This window comes from Botrytis fragariae (genome assembly GCF_013461495.1).
Source record: "Botrytis fragariae strain BVB16 chromosome Unknown tig00000797, whole genome shotgun sequence".
NCBI classification, from domain to species: Eukaryota; Fungi; Ascomycota; class Leotiomycetes; order Helotiales; family Sclerotiniaceae; genus Botrytis; species Botrytis fragariae.
Genome location: NW_023501013.1, coordinates 580789 through 604058, shown reverse-complemented (window position 1 = coordinate 604058; position 23270 = coordinate 580789). Strand labels below are relative to the sequence as shown.

At 42.6% G+C, this 23270-nt stretch overlaps 11 protein-coding genes across 11 annotated transcripts; 6 read left to right on the top strand and 5 right to left on the bottom strand.

Moving 5' to 3' along the window:
* Positions 1–138: 138 nt before the first annotated feature.
* On the bottom strand, positions 139–2342 carry Bfra_010560 (putative pumilio domain-containing protein; the record flags this gene model as incomplete). The annotated part of the gene is made up of 2 exons (XM_037340891.1): positions 139–1985; positions 2039–2342. 2 exons carry the CDS (start codon positions 2340–2342, stop codon positions 139–141), a joined length of 2151 nt encoding a protein of 716 aa, XP_037186534.1.
* Positions 2343–2539: 197 nt separating this feature from the next.
* Positions 2540–3323, top strand: Bfra_010559 (putative rwd domain-containing protein; the record flags this gene model as incomplete). The annotated part of the gene is made up of 2 exons (XM_037340890.1): positions 2540–2606; positions 2692–3323. 2 exons carry the CDS (start codon positions 2540–2542, stop codon positions 3321–3323), a joined length of 699 nt encoding a protein of 232 aa, XP_037186533.1.
* A 306-nt stretch (positions 3324–3629) lies between these two features.
* Bfra_010558 (putative tpr domain-containing protein) lies at positions 3630–4835 on the bottom strand (the record flags this gene model as incomplete). The annotated part of the gene is made up of 1 exon (XM_037340889.1): positions 3630–4835. The coding sequence occupies one exon, from the start codon at positions 4833–4835 to the stop codon at positions 3630–3632; it is 1206 nt and encodes a 401-aa protein (XP_037186532.1).
* Positions 4836–5484: 649 nt separating this feature from the next.
* On the bottom strand, positions 5485–6375 carry Bfra_010557 (uncharacterized protein; the record flags this gene model as incomplete). The annotated part of the gene is made up of 4 exons (XM_037340888.1): positions 5485–5838; positions 5893–6039; positions 6091–6119; positions 6198–6375. The coding sequence occupies 4 exons, from the start codon at positions 6373–6375 to the stop codon at positions 5485–5487; spliced, it is 708 nt and encodes a 235-aa protein (XP_037186531.1).
* Positions 6376–9070: 2695 nt separating this feature from the next.
* Bfra_010556 (uncharacterized protein) lies at positions 9071–10397 on the top strand (the record flags this gene model as incomplete). Its single annotated transcript, XM_037340887.1, has 2 exons — positions 9071–9121; positions 9174–10397. 2 exons carry the CDS (start codon positions 9071–9073, stop codon positions 10395–10397), a joined length of 1275 nt encoding a protein of 424 aa, XP_037186530.1.
* Positions 10398–12027: 1630 nt separating this feature from the next.
* Bfra_010555 (putative dna repair protein rhp51 protein) lies at positions 12028–13183 on the top strand (the record flags this gene model as incomplete). The annotated part of the gene is made up of 3 exons (XM_037340886.1): positions 12028–12117; positions 12169–12316; positions 12372–13183. 3 exons carry the CDS (start codon positions 12028–12030, stop codon positions 13181–13183), a joined length of 1050 nt encoding a protein of 349 aa, XP_037186529.1.
* A 399-nt stretch (positions 13184–13582) lies between these two features.
* Positions 13583–17318, top strand: Bfra_010554 (putative dna repair protein rad51 protein; the record flags this gene model as incomplete). Its single annotated transcript, XM_037340885.1, has 3 exons — positions 13583–14255; positions 14309–16351; positions 16411–17318. The coding sequence occupies 3 exons, from the start codon at positions 13583–13585 to the stop codon at positions 17316–17318; spliced, it is 3624 nt and encodes a 1207-aa protein (XP_037186528.1).
* An 852-nt stretch (positions 17319–18170) lies between these two features.
* Bfra_010553 (putative vacuolar protein sorting-associated protein 26 protein) lies at positions 18171–20017 on the bottom strand (the record flags this gene model as incomplete). Its single annotated transcript, XM_037340884.1, has 5 exons — positions 18171–18316; positions 18372–18986; positions 19054–19319; positions 19405–19943; positions 19991–20017. 5 exons carry the CDS (start codon positions 20015–20017, stop codon positions 18171–18173), a joined length of 1593 nt encoding a protein of 530 aa, XP_037186527.1.
* A 206-nt stretch (positions 20018–20223) lies between these two features.
* On the top strand, positions 20224–20754 carry Bfra_010552 (putative small nuclear ribonucleoprotein lsm8 protein; the record flags this gene model as incomplete). Its single annotated transcript, XM_037340883.1, has 3 exons — positions 20224–20248; positions 20377–20453; positions 20560–20754. The coding sequence occupies 3 exons, from the start codon at positions 20224–20226 to the stop codon at positions 20752–20754; spliced, it is 297 nt and encodes a 98-aa protein (XP_037186526.1).
* A 30-nt stretch (positions 20755–20784) lies between these two features.
* Positions 20785–21030, top strand: Bfra_010551 (uncharacterized protein; the record flags this gene model as incomplete). The annotated part of the gene is made up of 2 exons (XM_037340882.1): positions 20785–20814; positions 20845–21030. 2 exons carry the CDS (start codon positions 20785–20787, stop codon positions 21028–21030), a joined length of 216 nt encoding a protein of 71 aa, XP_037186525.1.
* Positions 21031–21245: 215 nt separating this feature from the next.
* On the bottom strand, positions 21246–22863 carry Bfra_010550 (putative inosine-uridine preferring nucleoside hydrolase protein; the record flags this gene model as incomplete). Its single annotated transcript, XM_037340881.1, has 5 exons — positions 21246–22277; positions 22345–22379; positions 22433–22602; positions 22662–22764; positions 22827–22863. The coding sequence occupies 5 exons, from the start codon at positions 22861–22863 to the stop codon at positions 21246–21248; spliced, it is 1377 nt and encodes a 458-aa protein (XP_037186524.1).
* Between the last annotated feature and the right edge of the window lie 407 nt (positions 22864–23270).

Genomic DNA, 23270 nt, shown 5'->3' with positions numbered 1-23270 from the left:
TATCTATAGACTATGGATCACTTTTTAACACAACGCCGAGACTCCTACAATGCACTCGTTCTAACATCCGTGCCCTTATGTGTCTTCAAATCTTCATTCCCTTCCTCCATTTCATCCACTTATCTCCATGTCACATGCTCAGATCATGCTCAAGATCAGATTCGAGCCCATATTACCCACCATCTTTTCCTTTCCGCCCTTTGCTTTCTTTGCAGCACCCTTTCCACTGGCCTTCTTGTCCTTCTCCTTTGCCTCAATCTCTTCTCTCTTACTCTTCTGTTCCGCCGTCTCTTCCTTTGCCGCTTTCTCCAACTTCTTCTTGTTCTTAATCAAAACTTTCTTAACTTCATCTTTCTTTCCAAAAGATTCGGATTCTAATAATGCAACTACCACGAAAGAACTGGATCCAGTTGCCCATTCGACAATAAATTCCTTGATATGGGGATACAAGATATCCGCAAAGTTCAATGCTGGTTCGATTGGCACGACGGACTTGGTAGCCGGGTCGTAACGACCGCCTGCAATGAGAGCTTTAATCATTTTTCCACCGAAAGGTGTGCTTGCGATGTGGGAAGGTGGCTCTGCACTCATTGCGCCTTCCTCGACAGGAGGTTGAATATATGTTGGGTCTCCGGATACAGCTTCGGCGAGTGCTTCAAGAGCTGCTGATTTATCTCCTTCGGCGCCGAAGAGAACCTCAGTTACGAATTGGCAACCGAAAGATGTGGCGATGAGTTCTCTAGCTGCAGAGGCGATAGCCTTGAGGAGATAGGGGGAGAGAGACTTGACTAACTCTTGGCGACGAATTTCTGGGTCTTTTTTGGAGGTAGTAGTTTTGATTGTGTCAACTTCAGCGAGAATTTCGAGATCGGAGTTGTGGCTTGCTGGGAATAAAGATTTTGAGCGACCTTGGAAAAGGTAGAGAAGTGTAGTACGGGCGTTGAGATCGTTGGCGGAGAATGCAATGTTCTCGACTTGCTTCTCTTCATCCTTGCTAAGCAATTCTGGGAAAATAGATTTTGCAGTCAAGACAGTATCATCAATGACTTCGTATGCGGTGAGGATGATGATATGTCCATTTGGATCTCCTGCCATCAATTGTAATGTATCCTTGTACATCTTAAGGATATGTTTACGATCCTTGGCACCTCCATATGCTAAAGCAAGACAAACGACTCTTGCTCCAGACTTAGTAAATGCCAAATTCTTCATCAAGTCGCCTTCCTCGTCTCCCTTCAACAATTCGATAAAGTCGGTGATCTCCTCAGTACCTGGCTTAGCATTGAGGAAGTACTGCAACATAGCATCGTGAAGGAGAGTGAAACCGTTGGTCTTCTTCTGTAAGAGATGGTTGATCATTTCTTGTAGATATCGCATGATAGGTGCTCGCTTTCCAGGTTCAGCAGCCAAAATCTCTGAGAGTTCTCCAGTCAAAAATGTAGAGGTATCTCTCTCCATGACAGCGAATTCAGCGCCATACCATTCTCGAAGAATAATAGCTCTCTGTTGCTTGGTAGCGACTCCACGGTAGATATCATCGAGAATCCATCCAGCTTCAGGGTGCTTGATAAGTCGACGAACGTGTCCATAAAACTCAGGAACAATAAGGTCTCTAATTTCATCGTCTCCCTGGACCAACAGTTTTCCGATCAAGAATTTGGCGTATCTACTCTCGGCTAATTGACGATATGTTCCCGCAAGCTCCTTTGCGATCAATCGTTTTTGCTCTGGGTTGGAATATTTGATTGCGGTTTGGACAACTCTTACACTGTCATGCTTAAGAACAAAGTCCTTGATTCTGCCAGTGATGAGCTCGAAAAGTTCCTCGACCAATTGTTTTCTCTCCTCCTTTGGGACATGCGACTTTCGGCGTAAACGTTCCCAAATCTTCTTCGTGCGTGCCAATTGATCTGCTAATGGTTTTGCGGCTTTTCTCTCATTTGCCAATTGCTTTTGCTTCGCATGTGCTTCTTTCGATGATTGACCTGTAATGTGTAAGTATGAAAAGCCTTTAACATACTGCTAGGAGGGAGCTCACTGTTTGCGGCAACAGCCTTAACTCTATCTGGATGTAGACCTTCAATGTCTTTCATTTCCGTATCTCCATCCTCGCTATCCCCAGAAGCAGAATCCAAAGCAGCTCCTCCATCATCAGATTCCGAATCCTCTTCACTCTCAGATTCGACCTTCTTCACAGGCTTAGCCTTAGATTTCGAGTCCTTTCCCTTTTTCCCCGAATCAATTTTCGCTTTTTTATTTTCCTTTACATAAACATCTTTCGCAGGTGCCGACTTTCTCTTCATACCTGTCACCATTGTCTTCGATGTTGTTACTGGAGCCATTTTGGTACAATTGTTGATTTTATTTCCACGGATGGGCTTGCCTCGTGGTTTACTTGGGGAACTTTTTTTTGTCTGATAAAAGATAAACTTTTTCAAATCGGCGCTAAGCTAATCTTGGATAGCATAACTTTAACCCACCACCCCACGAAATATCGAAGGCTTTTGTTTACAGGGAAATAGTAAAGCGATTGTACAAGATGGGAAGAGAAGATCAAATTGAGGAGAGAGAGGTTCTCGACAGTATTTTCCCAGAGGAAATTCATGGTATGTTTGTTCTGGCGACAATTTTCAGCGCCGGGTTTTAGATTCTTGTCCTCCCCGCAGCGAACCCTCCTAACACTCTTCACAGATATATCTGAGACAGAATATCGAGTTTCGATTTTACTCGATGTGACAAACCAAGATGGCGATGATTCGGAACCTCCGACGATGCTTCTACAAGTCAAATATCCAGAGGAATATCCCGAAGAACCACCTATCCTAGATTTACTGCCAACGCCTAATGCGCCTATTCATCCATTTTTCAGTGTCGCAAATGATAAACAAATCCTCCTTGATGGACTGGCCGAGACAATTGAGGAGAATATGGGAATGGCTATGATATTCACATTAGTCTCTACATTGAAAGAAAACGCAGAGCAGCTTATTGCGCAAAGACAAGAAGCAAAGGAAAAAGAACAGGAGCAGAAATTGTTGGCGGTAGAGGCCGAGGAAAATAAGAAGTTTCATGGAGAGCCGGTGACGAGAGAGTCATTTATGAAGTGGAGAGAGGGGTTTCAAAAGGAGATGGAGGAAATTAAGGTTAAGGAGGAAGCAGAGGAAGAAGCGGCGGAGAAAAAGAAGAATAAGGGGAAGGAAGCTGTCATTGCGCTCACTGGAAGACAACTTTGGGAGAGAGGTATGGCTGGAAAGGTTGAAGAGGATGAGGACTATGATGATGTACCTATTGAGGGTGTGGATAAGTTGAAGGTTGAAGCATGATTAGATGGTGACATATTATTCCCAGGTATGGAGTTGCATTGCTGGCGTTGGTTTGGGACAATCTACAAAGAGATTTTGTCCATAAAAGTAAATATAACACGGAGTGAAGTGAGAGGAAGATTAAGAAATGTCAAATCTCGCCATTTGTATTGGATGCACAATGATCATTGCCATAAGTCTTTTCATTATCTATCATTCATCGCAGGATAGTTCATTCGTTGCGCTCGCCCTATACAAACGCCGTGATATAATTCCATATCCCTTGGAATCAAGCACTTTTGGACCCTTCTACCTAAATAGTCTAGTTTATGATTCGGCCATTTCTTCGTCATCGTCACTATCCTCCTCCCAACCCTCTCCATCGTCTCCAAATTCAAGCTTAGCGTTTGTGACCTCCTCTCCCAATTCAGCATTCAAAATCGAAATGAGCTCCTTAGCGTGGGCACCTAAGCGCTCATCTTCATATTCTTGTTGCTCGAAGAGTCGAAGACAATGGTTCAACCACTGTTGACTTGAAATCCAAGAGACCCTCCAACTCTCTCCATCGCCGTTACTCTCTTGTTGTTTGTTCTCTCCGTTCTTCTGTTTCTCTCCCATAATATATAATCCCCAACCACCCAAGTACCAAACCTCGACACTAGTGTCGTCTTCACCAACCAAGCGTTCTAGGACTTCAATGGCCTCGGTATCCATGTCCGCCTCCATCAATAATCTCGCTAGACTGACTTTCGTAGGAAAATCCGGGACGACATCACTCTCAGGAGGTAAATCTTTCCACAAATCTAAGCTCCTCTTCAATGCTGCTTGCGCATCTTCCACTCTCGTTTGTGATATCCTGACATTTGCCAATGTTTGCCATGGTTCAGGATAATTCGGTGCGACCATAGTAGCTTCTGTGACCAATGCCTCGCATTTCTGTTCTGCATCCTCTTCCCACGACAAATCCGTCATATAAACTTCGACGACACCGCAGAGTGCCACAGCCAACTTCCTCCTCTTCTCCTCCAAAGTAGCGAGCCCCGCCTCATCCAACTTATTCTTTTCTGCCTTCTCCAACAAAGCTCCAATCTGTGCCTTCAAACTAATGGCTCCCCTTTCATACCATCCAACACTATCATCTCCACCCTCCTCACTCAACTGTGCCAGCCATAAAAACTTCTCAGCTCCACCTCCAACTTCCTCACTCACCTCTCCATCCTCATCGATTCCAGCTGCTTGCATAAAATATTGTCTCGCCGAATCGACATCTCCCAATTCTACATGAATTTCTCCTAACAAATTTAAGACTGGCAGTGCTTCAATTGCTTGGACATCCACCAATTCCAAAGCTTTCTTCGCAAAAGGCACAGCACCTTCAATGTCGCCTTCTTGTAGACGATTCGTTGCTTTTAGTATTAAATCCATTGGGTTTGCGGGCGGTGAAGAAGCTTTTGTAGATTTTGCGGAGTTGCGATTGAGGGCTGCTTTTTCGCTTTTGTTGTTTTTCTTATTTCCTGGCTTTGTCTTCGCCATCTGAAGAGTTTTGAGACTGTAGAAAAAGGTTCGATGGTTGGAGGGGTGATTGATTGACGCTGAAAAAAAGTTTCTGGGGAATGGGCAGAAAACAGCTTTTTTTCTGACGATAAGCTAGTCGATAACGCTAATCCTCGAATCTGCCCCGCCAAATTCCATCATAGGCACCCGACCTAGTAGGTCTTGCATTTTCGACATTCTAGACAACCTGAAGATTGTAATTCCAGACGGTTGGATTTCAAACTTGTGCTTGATCTGTTACCATAATTCAGAATCCCTCTATTAATGGTTGTGAAAATATGAGACGATATAGAACAATTGTTTCACATGATTCTTTAAGTAGTGTAGAAACCGATGTCTCCTAAGCAGGCTTGCCATACCTCACTACTAGTGATGGTCATACCCTCTAGCTTCGATTATCACCTGTACTCGTTAGACGTCACAGAATAAGCCTTGTGTTATTAAAGTTTTACATTATCATTATACCAGCAGCTTTGCGGCATCTGGAATTGATGTACGGCCCTCGCCACAATATTTCCAGGACCAGTTCCTGAGCGATTGTAGGTATACTGGTGCAGCATATACAAAGATTTAATCCAAACGCCTATTAATTTCTCCTGTCCAAAAAATTCATACTCATCATTACGCCCTAACGAGCCTCATCTATCTCGACCTTTGGAGTCGTGTTGCTTGGCTTCGGGATATTCCCAAGCTCTTCTCCTGTTCCACTTTGACCACGCTTTCTACCTGGGATATGGAATGATGGGAGCGCTTCATCGCCGAATTTCGAAAAGAATCCCTTCTTTTTGACCTGTTTGGCGGGGTCATTGGCGCCATCATTTAGCCCTACATCTTCGAATCCTTCTTCAGCCGTTGGTGGCTGTCTATCGAATCGTCTATCACCAATAGCAGATCGCTGCATTCGAGGTATTCTTGCTGAATCAAGACTTTGTCGTCCAGCGTGTCCATCGATGGGGCTTATGGGCGATCTAGCTGAGATATCCTTGCAAAGATCAGAGACCTACTTGCATCACGATTTTGGAAAGTCTAAACTTACAAATGATCTTCTATATGAATCAAACGACTCTCTTGAAATTGGGAAAGGATCAATCGCATCATTCGAGGCCGTTCGGGTATTGATTGAGGTTGCAGAAAGATTGCTCTTGCTGCGAGGCCAGAAACTTTTCTTTTCCGGCGGGGACGGCTTTGGGACTAGTTAGTTATATTGACATGCCGTGAGTTTGCCCATACTTACAGGAAGATAGACGCCACTATCATTTACAACTATACAATTCTCCCATTAGCCAAGTTTTCCCATTGCTTCCGGGCGACCCTGGCTGCATCTAAACAAAGGCATCATACCACTCATTTTATACTCCGGAGGTTCTTCGCTCTTCACCGTTTTGATACTCATCGAAGATGCTCGAGAAGCTTGTGTAGAAACTCGTTCGAAGGAAGGGCGGGGAGATACATTTTGGTCTTGAGATGGCTGCAACCCGGCATCCTGTTTCCTCGCGAATGGATTTCGAATAATCGGCATTTTTAGGTCTTGTATAATGAACAACAGAATTGAGCAATTACGAGATATAAATCAATTGTCTTTAGAACTCAAACTTGGAAACAAAGTGGGCTGGGGAATTTGAACCATGCGAGGACTGAACTTTAAGACTCGAGAGTTTAGCATTGACGTCTTCGTTGCAAGAACTGGTTGATTGGTTGTTTATCTAAAATCGATTTTTCCCTAAGCCACTCGGACTCTCAGTGCTCCGTTTTCTGGGCTGATCACGAGAGAGGGTCGGTCTCCATTGTTTGTATTGATCTCTCGTTGGCCGAACCGAGGTCGATCATTCCAAGGCATTGTCGATAATTTGGAATAATCCCCTACCGTGGATGCCAAAGATTTTGGTGAAGAGAGTTGGGTTCTTATTGTAGTAGATGTAGAAAGTTGGCATTTTTAAGGTTTATCACAAAACCGACGACGGCATGGTATTGACTATAAGGCGTATAAATGTATCTACTCGGGGCCCTAGCCAATCCTTCGAGATGAGCTCTAAAATTGTATGACGTATCGCTAGCTGCCACCAACGATAATTTTGAAGGGATTTAAAAAAGGCGATACGAATAGACATTGCATAACATGAGTCTTACTGTTTGCTGCGATTCCCATATCCTCAGCAGCTGAATTGACATCTCAAATTCAAATGAACAGCAGTTATAATCGTGATTCCTACCTTGCTTCTCGTACCGATCCATGCAGTAGTCGGAATGTCCTTGATAGCTGAGTAGTTGACAGCAAATTTTCCCAAGCAACTTTGTTGAACATGTAACACGTATGGTCAAGGAAGCCAAGGAGCTGGATGAATCCCATTACTTCCAGCACCAAACACCAAACCTTGAGTGTAGTAACTCTTCTGATTTTCTTCCCTTCTTGATCTTTTATGGTACCTCGTAGTCTGGTAACATTGATCTGCTGCGGTTGTCAGATCAAGGGTCCATAATTTCGAATACTTCTCGAAGCTCCCACTAAACCCAAGGAACCATCCTTCCGATTCTTGATTTTGTCAAAAATGCATCCTTTCTCTCGCGATGGCACAACTCCCGTTAATTGATCTGTTAAGAATGCTTGGCAAACGTTTGAGGCGTTCTCAACATGTCAAGCAATAAACAAAATGGCGGTTCGAATACGGGCACGAACATCTAAAGTCGAAAGGGAAAAGCTTGTATTTTAAGCTGAGCAGCTCTCCAACTTCTCTCCATTTTGCCCGGCCTCCCAATTGTGTGATGATTACCAACATGGAGATATCTTCAACAGATCATGGCACCACTCCCATTGTGTTCCCTGTGCCACTTGACTACCGAAGCAAAAGCTGGTCAAAACTCTTATCTAGAATAGCCTAATGGGCAAATTCTTCCAACGACGACTTCTGATTGATGAACTTCGGGTTTACCTGCATGATATGCATCTAGTGGAAAGAAGCAAACGGATATCTCAGCCAACCCGATCTCGCTGGTGTTATGCGCGTTTTCAATATGCATATCCTCCTAAAAATAAATTTTCTTTTTTGTTAGAGATGCTCCTAGACACTGAGACCTGCAGGCACAGACAAGGTTTTGAGAAACTCAAATGTGATGGTATTCATGTGTGCGTTCCATTGAACCTCGTATCTGTATATCAAGTTCCATCCTCCTCCCAATTGTGAGAGACTTGTCTCCAAATGTTAGAAAAAGTCTTCTGATCCATCCCTGAGAACGGAACCAAGGGTTTTCTCTCTTATCATTCGTCTTCGTGGATATTAGTTTGAAATAAATATACTTGGGTTGCTTTCCAGTATTTGGAGTTGTACTGCTTTTCGAGGGTCCTTCGGAATAATTTCTACCATATCAAAGAGGTGTTAAGGTACGCATGCATGATTGCAGTACCGCAAATTTCCGAATATTTAGATTGGAAATACCACGTTCATTCGAAGTTCAACAGTGTAGCATAATCTGCAGCTTTCCGAGGAGCCAGCACACAAGGAAATTATATGTCAAAAGCTTTCCCGGTGTTCTTCTCCCAAGTGAGAGAGCAGATAGAGAACATTCACTTTCTCAACCGACCTTCCCAAAGCGACTACCTTTCTTTCTTGGAGTAACAACCACAACATCAACCACATGCAAAAACATTTACTTTGATCAACGTCGGACACGCACCTAATAAATCTGAATAGTATATTCACTCCCTTTCACAAAGCATTTACCTTATCGGTCGCAAAATTTCCAAGCCTCTTCATCAAACATCAGGACTTTGAAGAGAGGCTTAGCAGCGAGGACAAAGGAACTCTTCAATTTATAATCGAAGCCAGCTACTTTGATAAATCAAAAGAAGTTTGGTGCGAAAACAAATTTAAGAGTAACTCTTACTCTTGCTGGGAATATATTTCAATAAGCCAACGATTGAGCACGTTTCTTTTTGGATGGGAATCATTCTTGCTTAATCAGAGAACACTTTATAAGAGAGTGACTTCCGAATCTGGCGACAGCAAATTCACAGACATACAAAAATTTCTCAGCCGCGTCTTTTCATTTCCTTCAATTCATACTGCGATATCTACCTTCCACACAGATTTTTCAGAGTCTGTAGAAGCTCCCTAGTTGTAGGAAGCATTTGCTTTATATGAAATTGGACAAAAAGATCTCAAACCCCTCTTTGAAATTACTTTGCAGAATTCGAATAGACTCAAGAATTCATATTCAATATGGCAATATCATTTTTCGTTTCCTGGCAATTGTGGGAAAAGATGACATTTGTAAGTTCTCTTCATCTCACTCATCTGCAATTAATCCATTAATATATATCAGGTTTTGGGATGTGCTATTGTGGCTGTTTTTTGCGCGGGATATATCAAGTTATTATGGACAAACAGAATAATTGCTAGACAGGAAGTCATCGATGAGGAGAAGCGTATGAAGATTCAAGAATTACGACAAAGTGGACAATTTGTCGAACCCATGAAAGGCATCGAGATCCCTTTCGGAGTTCGTGCCATTCAAAGTGGCATTCAAGTGGATGGAATATGGATATCCGGAACCAATACTCCTGTGCCTAGCATCAAACTTCAGCGCCATTCATCTTTTGAACTCTCTTCTCTAGATTCAAACTCCAACGCACATGCATCTCCCGATAGTTATAACCATCCAACACCTCCCAAAGCCGGTCAGCCAAACTTCCGATATAGCGAATCTGCACTGCTCTCAAGCCACAGAAGTATCAGCGATGATGATACTCTTATCACCGATCCTCGTAGTTCATCTCGTCAACGAGCAACCTACAAGCCAACAAAGTCGTCGCAATTACGTTTTGGAACAGTCGGAGAACATCAATATGATGAAGAGACACTTGGTCATCTCGTAGGAAATTCAGAAACTGGTAGAGTTTATACTCATAAACCTCGTGGAGGTCGTCGATCAGATGCATCGATTTCGCCATCACTCTCCGATGCTGCCGCCGCTGCTGATAATGAACGCTCATCTGGTACTTCTGATGATTCTGATGAGACTTTTTCTCGTGTTAGACATCCACAACCGAATCGACCTTTCAATTACCCTACCCGAACTCCTTCTCCAGAAATCTTGATCCCCGCATTTCCATCATTCTCTCACCAACCAACAACTAAAGGCAAGGGTCAATATTCTTCAATTCCTCTTTTCTCTGAAGATGATGAAATGGATCCATTTGCATCGCCTCATCTACGTGGTATGGACAGAGCACATGGATCTAATCTTCAAACAGTTGAAGATCAACGATACACTGACAACACCACCGAGTCCAAGGTCCCACTTCTCAAGAGCCGCTCTCCGTCTTCGCAATTTATACCTGGAGAACTTCATCAGAATAAGGCAATCAGGAGAGTCAATTCTGGGTTCGAGATTTTACCTGCAGGCACATTCGGTACTCAACCACCTATAGATATCAAAGGAAAAGGTGGCAACCGTCACGAGAGCTGGAATGTCAATAACTCTGATTCATTGGCACCACTACACCGAAACAAGTTACAGAAAAAGACAAGATTTTCAGTAGTTTGAATATTGTCAAAAAAATACGATGGAGTAGTCAAAAGGGGTGCTGACCAGATTTGACTCGAAGATTTTACGAATGAACGATACATAATGGGCAGGCAGAGCAATTCAAGCATCAATGGCGTTACATATTACGGGGGGGGTGTTACATCAAATTTGGCTGGTGGGGATTAAAATAGTTTTCAATATTTCATAGCTGAATATTATTGGTGTCTGAAGGGAATGGGGACAATCGTACATTTGCTTCGTGAGAAGGGAAATTTGGAAAGGAAATGAATCATATTGCTTAGGTAGTCTAGCTTAATGAGTAATGATGAGATGTATGATGATAGATAATAATTACAGATTCAGATCCTTTTTTTTTGGTTTATGTTGGGTTGCATTTGTTCCCTATCGATCTCGAAATAGGAATTTTGGTGCTTGTGTTTCCTTCAAACAAACCTCCCTTCACCCCGTGTCTGATCATGATCAGGACAGCATGAATACTATTTTATACAGCAGAAACAACAATCTCGTATTCGCACTCTCAACTTGGACAACTCTTTACCTCGCCAGCACTAGCATCCTCCCCAAATCCTACGCCCCCTACACTCCTGGGACTATGAACCAAAGAGTTTGAGACAACAACAATGATCTTTGTTCTATTCTCACTTGGCCTGCAGTCACACTGCTGAAGCTTTCTTGCCTGTTTGCTGCTACCGCGAAGTGTGGTACAGATGTGTTATAAGTAGACGTCGGATCCTCGAACAATGATTCTTGAACAAGTCATCGTTATTAGAAAGGAGATAATGTGTGTGTTGTTTTGTGTGTAGAGCATAGGATACATTGAGAAGTTGAGATTGAGAGGGGATTTTTCGTGCATGTTTAAAGGAGGCGAGGTACTCGAGAAGTTGGGTGCATAGAGTGCATTTGGCGGGGATTTGTAAGGGGTTTAATCACATGAATTAAGAGCTTGTATTGAATAGAGTGAGGATGCTAATTGTATTCAAGAATTTATATATTCAAGTTGATTTTCCGCAGGAAAACTTCAAAGAGATGAAGGATGCTTGGATGTTGGACTAACTACTGCTATAGCATCTGTGTGAGAAACTTTCAAAGGTACATCGTCATTACTATTAGCAACTTTCTTGTTAAAGACAGTCTTTGAACTCAGAGAGCTTATTATATGCTATCATCATGCAAATGGGGTTTTTGAACGAAGGATGATATCTATTCTATAAGTAACTCGAGAATAATTTTAGGGGTGAATGGACCTAGAAAGGTACTTAGGTGTGAGGCTAAGGAAAAGCTAACTTGAAAAGTTATCAAAGAAGAATTGCAGAGTTTTGTTTTCGGAGGACTTGGGAGAAAGAGACAGAAGAGACTATAGAATATACAGCTCATGAACTTACATCTTTGACTTGCCTATACCATGACATCAAGGGTTGGCCGATGACTAATACAACTGTTCAAATCATGTGAAATCGTGATTTTGGCTAATCTTCGGGTGCACGTCAACAACGCGTCCATTCCTTCCAAGAATTAATCTTCACACTTTCAACAACATAAAAGCATACTCAATACATTCATTTCAATCTGTTCGTTCTGGAAATTCACCAAACTAATTTCATTATAATTCAAAAATCTCGTCCATAAAATGACTTCAGAAGAAATCGAAGCCTCTCAATCTGGGGACGATGGAGGAATGGGAGGTCCTGGTGCACCAACGCCACTCTCTGCCTTAGAGGTAAGCCAATTCTTTTTCTTCATTTCGCACATTTTCTAACAATCATCTCAGGGTGTTGCAGGTCTAACTAAGAGAGACATTCAAATGATCGTAGATGGTGGTTACAATACTGTAGAGTCTGTCGCATACACGCCGCGGCGAATTCTAGAACAAATTAAGGGTATCTCTGAGCAGAAGGCCACAAAGATTCTTACGGAAGGTCAGTTATATATGATGACTTGAAGGTGCTCGCAGAATTTCTGACATCTTAATAGCATCGAAACTGGTTCCCATGGGTTTCACAACCGCCACCGAAATGCATCAACGAAGAAGCGAATTGATATCTATCACGACCGGTTCTAAGCAATTAGATACACTTCTGGCAGGAGGAGTGGAAACGGGATCTGTTACTGAAATATTTGGAGAGTTCCGCACTGGAAAGAGTCAAATTTGCCATACTCTAGCAGTTACCTGTCAATTGCCATTTGATATGGGTGGCGGAGAAGGCAAATGTCTGTACATCGACACGGAAGGCACATTTCGTCCCGTACGTTTACTTGCGGTAGCCAATCGATACGGCCTATCCGGAGAAGAAGTTTTGGACAATGTTGCATATGCAAGAGCCTACAACTCCGATCATCAATTGCAACTTCTTAATCAAGCAGCACAAATGATGTGCGAAACTCGATTCTCCCTACTTATTGTTGACAGTGCCACCGCACTCTACCGCACAGATTTCACAGGAAGAGGTGAATTATCCTCTCGCCAAATGCATCTAGCAAAATTCATGCGCATGCTTCAACGTCTAGCCGATGAATTTGGTATCGCTGTTGTAATTACAAATCAAGTTGTTGCACAAGTTGATGGAGGGCCAAGTGCCATGTTCAATCCAGACCCCAAGAAACCTATCGGAGGTAATATTATTGCACATGCAAGTACTACTAGATTAAGTCTCAAAAAGGGTCGTGGAGAGACTAGAATCTGCAAAATCTATGATAGTCCTTGTTTACCAGAGAGCGATTGTCTTTTCGCTATCAATGAAGATGGTATCGGAGATCCAAGTCCAAAAGATCTTGAGAAGGATTAGAGGGCGGTACTTGATTGGGGTAGATGCATCATGATTTTATGGGGTTCTAATGGTTATTTGATTTTCTTTGCTCTTTAGCGGTCATGGGTGACAAATGGAGCTTTTAGGGTGAACTTTGGGAGGAAACGGCTCTATCATTTTCAACAATGCGAAACCTTTATAAATAGAATTGTTTGTATTCAGTAATTTAGTAGTACATATCAATTTCTATACCTATGGGTAACACCTACTTTGATAGGAAGTTTGCATTAAGTCAGAGCTTACAATGAAATATATACAGTAACTGGAAAAGCGCGCTAGCGGCCGCCTACCTAAAAAGTGAAGCTCGCCGCGATCTCTAGAAAGAACCGCGTCAAAACAAAGCATGCGCCAACCTCTCAACACTCACCAAAACTCTTCATGAGACTAGCGATTGATGGGGATAAGATGGCTGATAAGGGACATTTCTATTCCTATAAGGAGATACGACTAAACCTCGATTCATCCATTCAAAATTCTACAATTGCGATTCGTTTACCTGCACATGGTACTCCAGCCTCAAGAATAGTACAAAAGCGACCTCATATTACAGAATCACCTATCGCAGAGGATGAGAAAACTTTCAAACAAAAATACTTAGCTACTGCTGGATCTATTTACCATCGTATACAAGATGTCTTTCCCCGAAGCTATTTATGGAGAGTGTTGGAGGATGGAAAGGTGCTATCAGTTCAAGCGGTCGATGTATCGAAACAACAAAATACGACAGATGCACATCTTACTTTGAGATTACAATTTCCAAGTGCTATCAAGCCCGGGTGCATTGCTTTCGCGGATTGTAAGGAGCACGACTATGTCAGCGCATTTGTTTTGACGGAAACACATCACCTTTATACCTTGAGACTTTGGCCAGATTTCTTTCGCAATCCTTCGAGCACTGAAAATAATGTTGGAAATTGGTGCAAGTCATATATATCATCGGTATTCAGCTTCAAGAAGCCTCATAGAATGGTTGCGCTGAGTGCGAATGAGTTATTGATCTCTAATTTCGATGGGGGGCTTCTTAAGTTAGACAGAAAATCTGGTGGAGATGGTATGTCAAAGCTACTTTCTGGAAATGATGTGAATAACTGACAGGTAAAATAGGCTCCGAGTGGAAAGAACTACATTACAATCCAGGTGGATGGAGAGATGGGTTAAAGGCCCTGATGCCTTTCCAAGGAAGCAACACTATTCGATACGCAAACAGCAACATTGAATTATCCGCAGTGACTTCTATATCTTCACCATCAGCTAGCATCGATGGGCAATCCTATGCTTTCACGGTATCTTTGGATCACAATCTTCGAATTTGGAACTTGTCTACCGGACGAATCGCATACGTTGGTGATATTCTCGGCCAGGAAATAGATCCCAAGAACCCTAGAAAATCCGTGATCGACCCTTCATATTCACAATTGGTCAAGGTTTATGGCCATAATAATGAAAGCGCTCTATGTGTTACATACTCCCCAATTGGTGAAGGACAATTCAAATTTTGGCATGTTACTCCGGCCGCTCAAAATGGAGATCTCGTCGTATCAGATTCTTTCCCCAATAATACCTTGGTCCCTCAAGCGCCTACGTTAGACCTTTGGACTATGGCAGATTTTTCAGTCATTCCGGACAGAACAAGAAATTCCTTGAGTTTGTGGACTTTGTGGAAAAATAATACAACCTACCGAGTTCAAAAGCTTTACTTTGGGAGTGGGGGTGAAGAGGAAGTTGAGCAATCGTGGGATGAGGGCTGGGAAGCTATGGTAGGCGAAAGTTTGGCTCAAACGCCCATACCTACCGTCTACCCTGGCGATGCTTTAGATTCGACCGACAAATGGTTAGCGTACATATTGTATCCTGGTAAATTCACCCATGCAACCATCGAGACTGGGTTGGCCATCTACGAAAGAGGTCTAGGAACATCGAGAGATACATCGCGGAGATCCGCACCTTTGCCTGAACGTTTATGTTCAAGCATTGCAACTACTGCCACGTTAGGTAGAGCATCAGACGGAGGTATCGATTTTGAACAATTTCGCCTTGCCACTGATGCGCAGTGGAGACGATTCTACCGGCTACTCGTTGAGTTAGACAAACAAAGAGGTGAAGCCCTATCTTTAACCATTGATCCTATGGGAGAGATGCCTTGGGTTGTATCAGCAGATGGAATATCAGCAGTCCGAGGTTGTAGCGAGTTAGAACGCATATGGCATAACCCTGAACAAACTATTGCTGGGATGGAGTATGTATCCACTCTTCTCACAGCTGGTTCCCTATTCGGCGAGGCAGTTCCAGACGTTCTTTATCATGGCTTCCGCTCTGCCTTATTGGGTCAACTTTACGAGGAGCCAACTTTTCTGCCATCAGCGAGGATGAAGACCTTATATGATAATTGTGATTACTCGAATCAAATTGGTGATGAAGAGTATCATCAATTGGTGACAAATTTGGGAGGTACATTCAGGGATGTCAATTCGCACGTGTACGAAGCTCTTCTTGAATCCATGATTACTTCTATTGGAAAAGATTCGAAGCATCCTTTACCTTTAGCCAACGCCGGCAATCGACTGATCGTCAGAGGAGTTCAAGAGACTATTGAGCTACACAAGAGCATTTGTCTTGATCAACTTCTCTTATTAATACTTATTGAGGTTGAAATTAACCATGGAGAAGAAGGTATTCAATTTGAGACTGGCGCGGTCTTCAATCAACTTTTGATTCTGCTCAAAAGGCTCGAACTTGTTTCTTGGTTGGCCAAAACCCAGATCGATATACCCCTTCCCACTCGCGAAAACTCAAAATCATTGGATGATTCGACATCTAGTTTGTCTAGAAGTCCAATATCTTATGAGACTGTGACTGTTCTAGAAGGTGTTCATAGACATTTATTCGGGTTAGACAAGGCAGTATCGATGCCTACAGCCTTGACAGACTTTATTACTGAACTATGCAAACCTGATAGCAAATACGAATCTTCACCTGCTATCATTCAATGTTTCTTATTGAAGCATAATCAGTCCGATTTAGCAATGGAGTTTTCACGCTTCACTGAGCACGATTCGTTCTCTACATACATTCAAGGAAGAGCATACCTGGCTGCTAATGACCCACGTACAGCAGCATTGCACTTTAAGAAGGCTGCATTCGGAATGGGTAAGCTACAACTTCCATTAAATTGTTTTGGGCCTGTCAAAACTAACCATGATTTCCAGCATTTCCATTATACGGCAGGCATGCAACACACAGTGCAGGCCTCTTAGACGAGACAGAAAAGAATCTTCTGAACGCAGGTCTTCCAGAATATTATTCCCACATTGTTTCTCTATACGACAACGAAAAAATGTACTCCTTCGTTATTGATTTCTCCCGCCTAGCCCTCCAATTTATCAAACCCAACCAACATGATCCCCAACTCGGTACCGAAATGCACAGTCGTCTCTTTCACGCTGCTCTTCAAACCTCTCGCTACGAACTCGCTTACTCAGCCCTCTCCCTCTTCACCAATACCGCTCTACAAACATCCTCCCTCAGATTGCTCATTACCAAAATGTGTGAATCTTCCCACGCTACTCAACTCATTTCTTTCCCTTTCCTTGGTCTCCAAGATCTTGTCGATGACATCCTTTCCCAGAAATGCGCAAATATCGTAGAAGTTACAAATGGTGTTCCGTACCATAAAATTCTTTACGCGTGGCGAATTCAACGTTCTGATTTCCGTGGTGCGGCAGCTATCTCGTTGGAGAGACTATATCGCCTTCAAGCTTCGTCGGAAAGTGATAGTAAAATAGGAAGTGGAGAGATAGGAGAGGAAGGAGAGACACTGGTCACGAAACAATATGTCGCAGTTATCAATGCGTTGAGTTGTGTGGATCCGAAACATGCGTGGATTTTATGTGAAGGTGGGAAAGGAAAAGAAGGGGGGAATGGGGGAAGAGGTGCTGGTAGAGGTCTTTTGAAGGGGGGCAAAGAGTATGCGAATGGGGGTGTTAAGAGAAGAGTGGTTACATTGGCGGATGTTAGGAGAGGATACCAGGAGGAGTTGGATCGTGTGGCCGCGATTGAAAATGGGAGGTTTAGTCTAGGTGGTGGTGGAGGTGGTGAGGATATGATGGAGATGTGAGATGGAATAGGAAAATGAGCGAGGAGAAATGCGAGCGAGGAGATGAGAAAGCCGGAATGACGTGGATAAAATGAATAAGGAGTAATGTAAGCCTGGTGACAAACGAAATAAGCAGAGCAAAGCAATGGGGGGGGCGTAAATTATCGGATTGGTTTTGAATTTGGTAGGCATTTCTTTGATGGATCATGAATGAGATTGATCACTTTCAGAGTGTGGTTTTTTGGTATCTTTAAGGCAAATGTTGTGAGGATAGAAAATTTACATGAAATGATAGAAATTCACCAAGATGACGTGAAGCTTTTCTTAGCTCCGGTTCGGGAGTTTGATGTTGGTGCTGGTGCAGTCATCTTTCATTCGACCTGTGCATCCCAGGACGTGAAGGCGAGGAATCACACATAAATGGGCACATAATTCCAAAGCACGAGTCATGATCTTAATGTCTTTATTCATAATACGCAGACGCGATTCCTAATCTCTGAGCATTTTTCGTCCTTACTCCTGAGAGGAAAAGTAACAGTATGCATGTGAGTAAAGAAGAACCTCGCCATATCTATCTATCTATCAAAGCCTACTACCTTGAGACTCGTATTGTACATCCATGAAAATGCCCCTCATATGAAAATTTTCTTGTCATCAGATAGGTATCTCCTCATGTCTTAATATCTTTACTGGACTGGCTTTTCCTCCGCAAATGATCAGATTGATTGATTTATCTGCCTTTGCCCATTATGTAAACCTCATGAAACGCGCACGCAAAAAGGAAAAAAGGAGAAAGAAGAGGAAAGGAAAACGGGCTGTTGGTATCAACGTAGTAAGAAGAAAAGAAATTAGTTGAGAATCGACGAGGGATATTTATTGAGCAGAAAGCCGTTTTTGTGCCGCTGGACTAGGAGCAGAATGTGCCCCAGCAATCTTAGTCTGTTGACCAAGTGCTAAAGCATCTTCTGGTTGTTGACGGTAAAGAACGATTTCGGATTGCTTGAAATAACGTCGGGCATCTGTTTGATTATTAGCTTAGTTGTGAGAAAGAGTTAAAATGGAGAGGAAACTTACCCTCATCGATGAGAACTAAACTCAAATAGTAGCGGGTGGAGTATTTCTTGTTGACCTCGCGGAAAGTAGGAGTCAAATCAAAGCCGCCTAAGAAAAGTCTAATAGGAATAGTTTCTCCTCTTGATGGCGAACCATCCATAATCTCAAATCGAACCAAAGTTTCACTCTCATTGTATTGGTTGGGAGGCGTTCCAGTAGTTTCGCGTCGAATGATAGACAATTCCATATGTTTGATCTTGAGACGAACGAGTAAAAAGTAAATGCGGCCAACAATAACATCTTTGAGGTGGTATTTCGATTTCGAGTATTCAAATTCGATATGCAAGCAATCCTCAATACCAACATCCATTTTGATAGAACTATTCATCTCCGGAGGAATTCTGTAAGAAAATACCCAAAGGTCTTTTTCGCGGATCACATCTGCCATTCGTCTAGAAACGGTGACCTTGATGAAATAACGTAACTTGACATTAATGCCGTTGTAAGATTCGTATTGTTTTTCGACATTTTTAAAATTGAAGTCGTAAGCTTGCGGGTGTTGTAAATCACCAGGAGCAGCAAGCTCTTGTCCTAATGACAGAAATTCGTAGTGGTTGCCTCGATCGTAAAACATCTCTGTTAGGTTTCGTGTTAGTAAGTTGATGAGATGTAGGCCAGATCTTTCCTGAAAGATGAGACTTACCAATCATTCCAATGAACTGCACTTTAATACCCGTGTGCTCTAACCTTTTCCCATCCTTAGGTCTAATGGTGACAGCTCCTCTAACTGATTCGCCATCTTTGTAAAGCGGTACCCTTTCCTTACTACTCTTATTCTTAACCTCTACTGTCTCCCGACTATCTCCATCTTCCAGAACGATATCAATATCGACTGGGGCAGAAAATAGGAACGACATATCAATAGTTGTTGGAAAGAAGGGCGTTGTATCGATCTTCGTCAAGCTGGGACTGATGAATATCGCACACTTGTTTGAGCCAATTTTCCTCGAGCTCCCAACGATTTCTGCCTTCTTGTGACAAGTCTAAAACGAACTGGTCGGTAAGTTTGTCAATATTGGCTTTTCGATGAAGACGACCGGTTTCTTGAAAGTCACTATCAAAGCCGCGGCAGACCTCAATACCTAGGGAACTGTTTATCTTTGAAAGACTAGGTTGGAATTGTCCAATTACAACTTGCTTGTCAGAAGCTTGGTAAATATGAGCAGCTTGTAAGGAATCGATGTAGGTGAGATCCTGGTGTTCTGCCTGCTCGTCCTCAAAAATTGTTCTGCTTGCGGCCACTTGATCTCTCTTTAATTTTCGATCGAGCTCATCAACAATCACTCCGTGGAAGTTGGATGTGGCTGTTGCGACCGAATTGTCGGGTTCAGTGCCTGGTGCGAATTCGGAATTGATGGGTGTGAATGGTGCGATGCGATCTTTTTTAAATTGGAAATTACCAGAGACAGATCGTCCAGAAGTACCTGTTTGCTCTGACAAGTAGTATTCGGTGCCGTAAGTTGGGATATCTCTTGTGCGAGGAGTTCTGGTTGATTTGCCAGAATAGCTCTCATGGAGCAACTCTGGGGGTTCCTGACAGTTGATGGAGGACCGTGCTTCGGATCTTTGTTCTCCCGAACTCCGTCAAGCGGATTTCTATATGCCATCACTTTTTGGTTATTGAATTGTAAGTGTGGAATTGTTGAAGTTTCCAAAACAATAACAACCTTTACCAGTCCAAATTGCAGACGCAGCAAAGCTCACATTCACCTTATCAAAAGTGATCTGATTACATAAGCCGTAATCAACCGCACAGTGACATCTCGTGATATCATTTCTCACAGCAGAGTTGCACCTGCAGCTCCAGCTCAAAATGTCACTCTCTAGCTATGTAAACAGTAAGTTTACCCTTTTTTGGCCCTCTTTCTTTCCTTTCCTCTTTGGATTGTTCATTTTATCACTCCTGTTTTACGCGCAAACTATAAAAACAAGCAAGACTTACAACCGCATCCTAACAGCTCCTTAGAGAAAGTTCTAATCTTAACTGCGGATTCAAGAACACTGGTTGGTACACTTTTGAGTTGTGATCAACAGACTAATTTGGTATTTATTCCTTTCCACTTTCCCTAAACTTTCCAATTTCTCTATCCCTCTTCCTCCCTACGTTACCATTTCCCTCTACCCCTCCAATTACTAATACAAACCACAGGTCCTATCCCAAACCATCGAGCGCATAATCCGACCTCCAGAGGATATCGAAGCTTCCAGTGAAGTCCCACACGGTCTCTATCTAATCCGTGGTGACAATGTGGTTGTAGTTGGATTGGTGGATGAGGAATTGGATGATAGTATTAATTGGGTGGAGGTTAGGGGAGCTGTCATTGGAGGGACGAAACATTCATAATTGAATGTTCTTGATTGAGGACTCGCGATTATGGGCCAGTGTCTAAGGGCATGGTATTGGGTGGACGACTGGGAATGAAGGAATTCAAAGGGCCAAGGAAAGAAGGAGAATGCGCGGGGAGAGATACCAGAATTTGGCATATACAAAATTACGGACGAGCGTGGGTGCGTACAAGATGGGTGGAGTGTTCTTTATGCTGCATTATTTGGCGTTGAATGGAGTGCCATTAGAAGGGTCCTTTTTACAACCATCCTTTTGATTTTGTGTTGGCCATGAAGACAGCCCGAGCGAAATCGGATAACAAGAGAAATCTACCAAATTCGAGATTATATCATGGGATCACTGAGATGTAACTAAAAAGCATGTCAAGACAGTTTTCAGATAGCTCAAATTTTCATTTACCAAATTAAGCTTCTAAGTAGAACACATCTTTATCCAACGTGATGGCATGTACTGTAATCCAAAAGTACTAGGTATTCAAATCATAGAGTTTATCCAAAAACTCTTTCCAAAAGGTAAGGTCCAAAAGCTTCCTCTCCAGGAGTACCAACAATTCTGTTGACTCTGTTACCCTTATGAACGCTAAGCCAGCCACCATTGTCTCCAGGCTCCTCGGCTGTAACATCACCAATATCGTTGTTAATATGAACGACGGAAGCAATGCTCTCCATTGGATCTCTAATATCAATAGCTCCAGGGCTCTTGACTTGTTCAACTCCTGCCTTCTTTCTCATACGTCTATCAACGATATGCATACCTCTAGTCCATTGACCAGATGTTTCAACTCGAATATCTTCTGGTCCTCTTGGGAAAGTCATCCAAGTAGGAGATGAACGAGTCAACATATACCAAATACAAAGTGGATCATGTAACTCGAGACCTGGGTTTGATGTTGCATTTCTACCAAGAGAATTCATTTTCTCATAAGTCTTGTGTACAAATACAGATACCCATTCTGCAAGAGGACTTCCAGCTTTGATGAGGGGTTTCAACTTCGCTTGGAAGTCTGACTTCATTAACTGATGTGGAGTTGTAATATCCAGGGGGAATAATGTTAAGTTAAGTTTCCTGGAGAGGTTCGTAGGATATGGCGGAAGAGTTGACTTATTCAAAGGTACCGGTGGCATGGTGGTAATTGGGTTTGGACCTGTAAGGGCAAATACTCTGGCAGTTGCGACCGCATCTGCATAAGTATTGAATTCAGCGACAGGGGTAATATTACCCTCTACGTCAATCGCACCACCCATTACTACAACTTCCTTGACTCTTAAAAATGTTTCAGTATCTTCCGCAGCAGCCAAAGCAATATTGGTCAAAGGTCCAACACAAACAATTGTAATTGTATCTTTAGGGTTTTCTCGAAGTAAGCGAAGCATTTCCTTATGAGCAGGAACATGAGAAGCTGTGAATGATGGAGATGGAGAAGCGAGTAGGCGGGCTTCAGCAATTCCTTCAGCGGTAGCATTTTCGGGAGGAGGTTGGAAAAGTGTCTTCCAAGTATCGGCGGGAGATAGATGTGGATGCTACAAAGAAATATGTCAGGTGGCAGTCCCAAGAAGAGCGAAATATGAAGGGGCATGTTTATCTTACACTAGTATGAACACCACCAAGACCATCAACGCCATCTGTTGCTAGGATTAGTTGACACTTCATGTGGAGTTATTAATAAAGCTCTTACGGAAGTAATCTGCCATGAGCATCTCATCCTCAAGTGGATGATCTGCTCCAACAGCCACGATAGGCTTGGACTTCTTCATTGCATCAAAGCCCTCAAGTTGACCACGCCCCTGTCTCCATTTCAATTCTTGTTCAAGGACATGAAATAAAGCTACGCAATTCTTCAAACAACTTTTTGTTTCATTAGCAAAGTTAATGCCAACAACATCGATATGATTTTCTGAATATACCTATCAACTTCAACATTTCCATAAGTTATAGAAATCATCATGACATCTAACTCTTCTGGCTTTGCAGCCAAGGCTAAGAGAATGGCGAGAACATCATCGATACCTTTGGGGAAATTCCTAATCAGCTTTATGATCTTTCAAATAACAATGAATCCAAGATCTCACCAGGATCAGTATCAATAATGATACGATTAAGAGACATCTTGATTGAGGTTGTAGTTTCTTCTTGTTCTTCCTAAACTCTCTCTCTGATAGTCCCCCTCCTAAGAAGACTTGATGATTGATAGTAGAGATAGAAAGGAATTGTTAGAATGGAAGTAGAGGAAAGAAAAGAATGATAAAGATAATGACAAGGGAGTGATCTAACACTCTAGACAGTCTAGCTGAGTAATGATTAGCTGGATTGGTTGTTAACCAGATGTGTTGTAGACAGGTAGTTACCATGAGTTCAAAGATGTATGTATGTGTGACGTCCAAAAATGCATATGTATCTCTTATCCCCTCGGTTTACTCTAGTAGGTAGTCGACTCTAACAGTCTAGCACAGCAATCAAGCAATCAGTTACGAAAGTATCTTTATGATTCAGACACCCCACCTTTTGTCATTATG